Genomic DNA, 8,785 nt, shown 5'->3' on the forward strand with positions numbered 1-8,785 from the left:
AATAAAATCACTAAAACCTAGAAGCTAACATTTAAATACAAAAAGAAACTGATGAATGCATGTTTAGTTTTGCACGGTTCCTTAGAAGTCTGAAAAGGGCCTGTGATTATTTTCATATAAATCAGCGTGCATGATCAGAGCATTTTTATTCGTTTCTTTGTGCATTTTAGGATTAGACAAACGTCTGGATCAAGAAACGTTCAACTGTGCCACAGCAAACCCGAATAATTTCGACCCTCTTATTTGGATCATTCATGCAGGTAATTGGCACTTTCTAAAGTTATTGTGCTCTAAATGTGTTATTGCTCTATATTAGCACACAGTTGTGTTCTGACAGGGCTTTAAGAAATCAGCCGTAGCCTACTTTTAACTCAAATAGCATGGCAATTTATTAAACAAACAATGCAGTATCTTCAGAATACTTTTTCAACAAAAGGAGATAATTTGAAAGAATATGGCGTTATACATGTTCCGTTCCTTGTTATAGTGGAACATTTGGACTATTAATGCAGTTCAATTTAGAAACACTTTTTGGTGTTTGGTCCATAATATCCGGCTACACTTTAGAAATAAATTACTATATGCAATTTACACGTATAATAACAAGTCCATAAACGTCTGCTGCACGTCAGCACAGCCCAGCATATAGCTCACAAAAACCAAGAAGACTTACGTGTTATTCGAAGTAACACTGTCCTTAACAAACCAAGATCTAGTTCGGTTTCTGTTCAGTCCATCACGGGGGGTAGAGTAGGTAATTATCAACGTGTCTCAGTATCAAGAAAAGGCAAAATCAACAACAACAAAACGAAGAAGAAGAACAAAAAATACGTGTTTGGTCAAAACTTGCTGCAGTCGTACACAAAAGCCCCTGACGTGCGGTATATGGGCTGACTCGGGGGAAACGACATTTGACAGCTGTTATTCCCGTTCACCGGTGAATTATTCAGACCGATTCTCTGCGATTCAAACATCTCTCGGACCGAGTGGAAGTTCTGCTGCTGCGCGGGGTACGTGGCGCCCAGGTGGCCAATGTCTCCGGCCTGGTTTAGGTACCATGACGCGAGGCGCCCTTGGTGCGCATGGTGGCCCTCCTGAGGATTCCCGTGGCTTAAAGACGACGTGGTGGTCGTGATCGAGTAATCGGGCAGAGTTTCGTCCACGGTGGTAGTGGCGGCCAAGTGACCCGAGCGATCCCCGCCCGCGTACAAGCTCATGGCCTGCATGTTGCAATGATAGGTGGCGTTGGAGGTAGTCGAGATAGAGTTCTGGCTGCAGGGCGAGCTGTACACGGACGTCTGATTGGGCGAATAGTTCAGGGACAACGTGGGGGTTATACCTGTCCGTGAGGGCGCCACGAGAGACGGGGTGAGCTCGCCGGAGCTCTGAGGCGAGCCACGGAGGGAGGTCATGATGTTATCCACGCTGAAGCCCTGCGCGGGGGCCTGGCCCTGGTGGTGATGCTGCTGCTGCTGCTGCTGTTCCCCGGCGCTATCCAGGCTGAGAGAGCGGGTGGACGGGATGCTGTGCGGGCTGCCGCTCGACATGCTGCTGCTGCTGCTGCTGTCGGGGCTCTCGATCTTGGGAACAGTTCTTAGCGAGGGCGAAACGGCCTGCGGAGGCGTGGACGAGCCGTTCTCGGTTTTAATGTCCTGTACACGCACGGGCTGCGAGCCCGGCACCGACTGCTCCTGGTCACGGCCCGTCTGCTGCTGCTGCTGGCGGGAAGGCGCTTCCTTGACAGTTCGCTCTTCCTTATCCTTTGAGGCGTCCTTCTTTTTAAAACGCCGTCGTCGCCGCAAAAAGCTGCCGTTCTCAAACATATTATAGGAGTCCGGGTCGAGAGACCAATAGCTGCCTTTACCGGGTTTTTTGTCATCGCGGGGCACTTTGACAAAGCACTCGTTCAGGGACAGATTGTGTCTGATACTGTTCTGCCAGCCCTGCTTGTTGTCCCTGTAAAAGGGGAAGCGCTCCATTATGAACTGATAAATACCGTTTAGGGTCACCTTCTTGTCCGGGGAGTTCTGGATGGCCATGGTGATGAGCGCAATGTAACTGTACGGCGGTTTCACCATGTCCTTGGGCTGCGGCTGCGGCGTGTACGGTCCGTACGCCCTCGCCATGCTGGCAGGGTACTGCTCATGGGCCGCGTGAGAGTACATGCTCATGGGGGCTGGCATCCCGGTGTACCCCCCTCCGGCGGCGGCCCGGTAATAACTTTGGTCGCTGCTGATGTACGGCACGACTCCCAGCGAGTTGGGACTGGAGACGGAATAGCGCGCCTGCATGACTTCTCTCCAAACGGCGCTGGCGAACAACAGAAGTCAAGAAGTCTGAAGCAATCCGCAAGTCCTCCTCTGAAACTGGGAATGCAGTCCAACCGAAAGTCCACGTACTGCCACCGTATTTATTAAATGTGACTATTGGATTGGACTCGCGTACTGGCCACCTATGTCTGTCGGAGCGCGCATTGAAAAACTTCTGAACGCCAAGCATCGGTCACTACATAATGCTTTTGCGCACTTCGATTCTTTTCCCCTTTTGCTGCCAGTAAGACTCCTCCCAATAACATCTAAGCTGTCCAATGGGAGGTCGGGCCGTGCAAAGCGAGCGGCCACACACAAGGTTGAAGAAAAACGAGAGGTGTTGGGACGTCCCAGCCCACCCTAGCCAAACACACACTTCTCCGGACCTTAAAGAAGCATACTCTCCGCAAACTAGCCAGCGCGGATACACACCAGATTGAAAATACGTTAATGATTATAATACAACAATTAGAAACGTTTGTTTATGAATAATATTGGATGTGTATACCTGAACAATCTAACGCAATAATACGTGTGTGTGTGTGTGTGAGTGGTTGTGTGTATGTGTGTATGTGTGTGTGAGTGTGTGATAACTGATTTATCACACTTTATTTTCCTTTCATGAATTATTCTATTAATTAATTTATACATACACATTTAAAACAAACCTTAATCCATAGCTAGTATAAACAAGTGCTAATAATGAACTGTATTTCGCACCTCCCCATTAGAAGCTTTGAAGAACATTTGATTTAAAATATTAATATGGCAATTAGCGTAAATAATCTCTGTCTTCCTGCATTTGTGTCATAAGGATAGTTCCTCATTAACACTGACTGTTAGTTAACGGTCTCAATCCACACTGGTGAGCGGATCAAAGCCCATCATCCGGACAGAGAGCTCATTATGCTGGAATTAAGCAAATTAAGACAGCGGAGAAAGAGCCGAGGTGTTTGCTCCAGGTGCGAGCGAGATTAAAAGCCCTTAGAAACAAATAAAGCAGAACACCTCACATGTGTCAGCACTGCTCGGACGGGTGAGAATCATGCATCCTTCACCTCAGAGCCTCAGAGCTGTTTTATGACATGCCAATAAAAGCGGTGTGTTCATGAAATGCTTTACCGTCATAGCGCTTTAAACAAAGAAGGTTTGTTCTAAAAAAAAAAAGTTTGTTAATAATGAAAGAGATAAACGTTTCTTCAAGCTCCTTCATTAAGTGTTAATAAAGCGGGCCTACAAGTGACAAAGTGAACACTTACTCATATTGTCGCGCGTATTATTTCGAGGTAAAACCCCAAACACCGCCCTATTGTTAAATGTACGACGGCCCTGCATCCTTCATGAAAATAGGATCGGAGGAGGGACACAACATTGTGAATGATAATTGTGAGGCCAAGCTGCGGTCACAATATCTTCGTAATCCCCCACAGGTCGCTCTGATTAAGTGACCGTGGACTAGCTGATACTTCACTGGTTTCTCCTTACAGGGACCCGGGCATGAACCTTTTCTTGTGCCCCAGGCTATTTGTTCAATTCAGCGCGCGCCTCTTACTTAACCCCAAACTCCTGCCCACCCGAACTCCCATTCCAGCCAATTAAACCAGCTACCTCTGGATAACGCGAAAACAGCACTGCTAAAAGACGCATCTAATGGTGAAGTAAAAGAAATGGGTTAGCCGTGATCATTTGTCAACAAATCAGATACATTTATTTAATTATTTATATATTTATTTATTTATTTTTAGTCCTGTGGTCTTTTTTATAAGGTAAAATAAAATGACCAACGTTTTTTAAAAAATTGTTAGGCTACTTTAGGTTACACTCAAATATGTTCACTTTAAATGTTAAATCATGTAGAGATACCTTCTTACGATAACAGCTGTGTGTTACCAGTATAGACTGTAACCAGTTAGTAGCAGAATAGCAGTATAAACAAACAACACGATTCAGTCTGTTTGTAGTCAATTACAGACTGTAATACGTTTTAGTAAATAAAATAACGTTCTTATGTTATTTAACAATCTTTTTGTTGGATATTTTTATTTAATCTTATATGCATGACGATACTCGGGTAATTCTATATTTATATAAGTAGCAAATAAAATTGATTATCTTTGCTATCTAAAAAGCGGACAATTTTTGAGACATGCTGTAATATTGATATGCACGAAAACAAGAACGATTACAATTTACAGTTTTGTAAAATGCTTAATGTGTTCCGCTAGAACCAAACCTTGTTTCTCTTTCGCAAAATAATTTATTCAAACTTAATATGCAGACCTATATAGAAATAAGCAACAGCATGGATGGTTTTTGTGTGAAATTGTCCTTTCTGGGGTTGTTAAAGCATCGGCATCCCAAATAAAAACAGCAGAAGCTAAAAACTGTATACAAAGCTGTAATCATTCTGAGCAACCAATAAAGCAACATTAGGCTATTATTATTATTACTATTATTATTAAACATTTGATAAACGTATAAAAAAGTAAAAGCACTTAAATACAAGAATCGACTGGCTTTTGGCTAGTTTTGGCATGACTGTCCGAAAGGAGAGGAAGTCTGTGGTGGTCACAGAGTAAAGAAACAACCTTAGCGCCCTCTTTCGATCACAAATGACAGGTATACAGAGTTTATCTCATAGACACAATTATTACACATGTATATAACTTTTAAACAGGTAGCTTACAAAGAAGTAAAGTAAATAGAAATTAAAAAAATGAAATCAATAAAACTGACAAAAATAAATTGATTAAAAATGAAAGTCAATGGGGGGGGGGGCTTATTTCAATGTTGATTTAAATGAACAAATAAATAAAAGTAAATTTTCACTAAAATGTGCTTCACAAAATAATAAATAAACTAATACATTTACTGTTTTTGTGGCAGCAAAATATAGACCTGCATACATATGAATGTAATTGAATTTAGAAACAGACATAGCATTCGTGAAATAATAGGATAGAAATGCAATAAATAAATAAATAAATAAAACAACCCGCTGTTCTGTTCTAGACTCAAGTGCCAAGTCATTCCAGAAAATACAAGACTGCATTTTATTAACTTTACACTGCCTCCCCCTTGAGTTCATTATAAAGATTTTTTTTCCCCACGAAAAAATAATCTAGTGACATTCAAGTTTAGATGCTTTTCAGTATTTGAAAGGGACAAAAGGACTTTTAACTTTTTTTTTAAACTATTTCAATGTGTGCTTAATTGTCTGTGGGAGAGTGTGAGACAGTAAATCACCATGACCCCATTTCCATATTAAACACGACTCCATGTGTAAAATACAGTTACCATGGTTACACATTATGTAGCCTACATTCTAACTTTAATTAGACTTTATATTTCATTACTTTTATTTAATTCTTAATTGTATAAATTCATTATTGCATGACAATTAATGAATGAATTAATTATCACGTGACAGCTGCAGACAGCTGTAGCCTGTAGGGCATATGATTTCATCTGTAACACTTTTTTACCAGTGCATCCAGCCCTGCTCCTGAAGGACTATCATCCGGCGGAGGACAGATACCAGTCAGAAGTGGATATATACCTGATGCTATACCTGATGACTCTGGATGGAAGAGCCCTTGGGATCCGTTTGAAGGGAGCAATGATTTTGAAGGCTGCGCCCTCTAGAGCTCGCATTGAGACACGGCACACGTCATTCCCTCGTTATACTAATACATGGAATGTTACCAGTGGTCTACTTTACAAAATTACTCGTTAAAGTTAGATTTAGGTTTGACATTCGCTGCATATCCGCAGCATAAATGGCTGCCCACTGCTCTGAGTGTGTGTACACGGTGTGTGTGTGTGTGTTCACTTTGGATGGGTTAAATGCAGAGCACGAGTTCTGAGTATGGGTCACTATTCCTGGCTGTATGTCACATCACTTCACTTCATATTCCCCCTGACTGCTTAGGGGACCGTCTACAAATTTACCTCACGTTACAAAACGAAGTCAAATAATTCATTTAAATTACCGTTTTTATCCATTGGTTTGGCTCATTTCTTGAAACAGAAATTACATTCTCAAAAGAAAATGGACTAACCTCCAAACTACTTGGTAATTGTTCACAAAATAATTGATTTTCTCATCATTTCATCAAATTGCAAATGTCTAGGTACATGTCTCAATGTCTCAGTACATCTTTGCAAATGATTAAGTACAGGTAGCCTACATTTAGCTTGTTGTTTTAAACTGATTGTTGATTCTCAGTCTAATGTTTGTTCGATGCAAAACGTGTCAGCGTCATTTCATTGTTTAAGTCATCACATGAACAATAGTCTGTCCAATTGTCAAACTTAGTCAAGGACATAAAACCATGAATACCATATATGAATCCTTGGAAAATTTGATAAGTTTATTACAGCAATTGACAGTCAGGTGAAACTAGAACTTGACTAACGAAGGAGGAGTTACACACATCTCAGATGACCAATCAAACAGTATGTTTAGTTACCTGACAGGTGCTGTTCATGACTGTGAATGCTGCCAAACATGTATGTAAAGAGCTTGACCATGCAGGACCAGTACAATTTCTGAACATGGAGGCACCAGGCCAAGTAAATGAACAAGGGCAGCTGCCTGCTCGAGAAAGAGGAAGAAGAAGAAGAGGAGGAGGAGGAGGAGGAGTAAGGGTTGGTGGTGGTGGAATAGGGGTAAGAGGCAGAGGAACACGAAGACACCATGCTGTCCCGGATTAAATTCAGGCCACAATTACAAACCACGTCATCAACCTAATGTGCCTCTCTCTACAGTCTCCTCCAACATCCAAACCTTTCTCAGGGAAAACAGTTATGTAGTCAGTCAATGATGGGATTATATGTTGCATAGGACAGGACACTGTGCATAGAGCAAGAAATATATTTATTTACACATTTACCTATTAATTTAGTGTGTGTGTGTGTGTGTGTGTGTGTGTTTGTGTGTGTGTGTGTGTGTGTGTGTGTGTGTGTGTGTGTGTGTGTGTGCTCTTGTTTTTGTGACATATCAGGACACAACTCTGTATAATGACATGGGTATGACACAGGTATTACAAGGAGAGGGTGACTTATGAGGACATAACCCATGTCCCCAAAGTTTCCTGTGAGGGTTAGGGTTAGGGTTGGTGTAGGTCCATAGAATATACAGTTTGTACAGTATAAAAACCATTACACCTATGGGATGAACACACTTTACACAAAAACAAACATATGTGTGTGTGTGTGTGTGTGTGTGTGTGTGTGTGTGATAGACCTACAGTAATATCTTACCTCAGTGGGATGTTATGATACTAAAAATGACAAGAAAAACATTGGAGAAAATAAACTATGGAATAGTTTATTTTCTACAGTATTGATGATACAGATGATATATGATACAGTCCGGATATTGAAGAAGCATCAGATGACAAAGAAGCTAATTTTGCGCTTCAAAATTCCCCACACATTCTCTATTGGAGACAAGTCGGGACTGCAGGCAGGCCAGTCAAGTACCCGTACCCTCTTCCTCTGCAGCCAGGACTTTGTAATGTGTGCAGAATGTGGTTTTGCATTGTCTTGTTGAAATATGCATGGACGTCCCTGGAAAAGATGTCTTCTTGAAGGCAGCATATTATGCTCCAAAATCTCTATGTACTTTTCAGCATTAATGGTGCCTTCACAGAAGTGCAAGTTACCTTTGCCAAGGGCACTGACACAACCCCATACCATGACAGACCCTGGCTTTTGGACTTGTTGCTGGTAACAGTCTGGATGATCCTTTTCTTCTTTGGTCCAGAGCACACGGCGTCCATTCCTCTCAAAAAATACCTGAAAAACTGATTCATCTGACCACAGTACACGTTTCCATTGTGTGATGGTCCATCCCAGATGCCTCCGAGCCCAGAGAAGTCGACAACGCTTCTGGACACTGTTAACATAGGGCTTTATTTTGGCACAGTACAGTTTTAACTGGCATTTGTGGATGTAACTACATATTGTGGTACTTGACAAAGGTTTGCCAAAGTAGTCCTGAGCCCATGTGGTGATATCGCTTATAGATGAATGACGATTCTTGATGCAGTGCCGCCTAAGGGGATCGGAGATCACTGTTGTTCAGCTTAGGCTTGCGCCCTTGTCCTTTACGCACTGAAATTCCTCCAGATTCCTTGAATCTTTTAATTATGTTATGCACTGTTGAATGTGAAATATCCAAATCTCTTCCTATCTTTCTTTGAGGAACATTGTTTTTAAAAATTTCAATAATTTTATCACGTATTTGTTGGCAAACTGGCGATCCTCGGCCCATCTTTGCTCCTAAAGGATTAGACCTTTCTTGGATGCTGCTTTTGTACCAAATCATAATTACAATCACCTGTTGACATCACCTGTTTCAAATCACATCATTTAACCATTTTACCTCATTACTAGCCCTAAATTGCTCCTGTCCCAACTTTTTTTTAAATGTGTTGCAGGTCTGAATGACAGGAAAGGATGCATATTTA

At 41.7% G+C, this 8,785-nt stretch overlaps 1 protein-coding gene across 1 annotated transcript; it reads right to left on the reverse strand.

The window, feature by feature from the left end:
• Positions 1-353: 353 nt before the first annotated feature.
• foxc1a (forkhead box C1a) lies at positions 354-2,516 on the reverse strand. Its single transcript, XM_059564183.1, has one exon. It carries the CDS (start codon positions 2,289-2,291, stop codon positions 840-842), a length of 1,452 nt encoding a protein of 483 aa, XP_059420166.1. The 5' UTR covers positions 2,292-2,516; the 3' UTR covers positions 354-839.
• Positions 2,517-8,785: the final 6,269 nt, after the last annotated feature.

Source organism: Carassius carassius, chromosome 12 (genome assembly GCF_963082965.1).
Source record: "Carassius carassius chromosome 12, fCarCar2.1, whole genome shotgun sequence".
In the NCBI taxonomy this organism is placed as follows: Eukaryota; Metazoa; Chordata; class Actinopteri; order Cypriniformes; family Cyprinidae; genus Carassius; species Carassius carassius.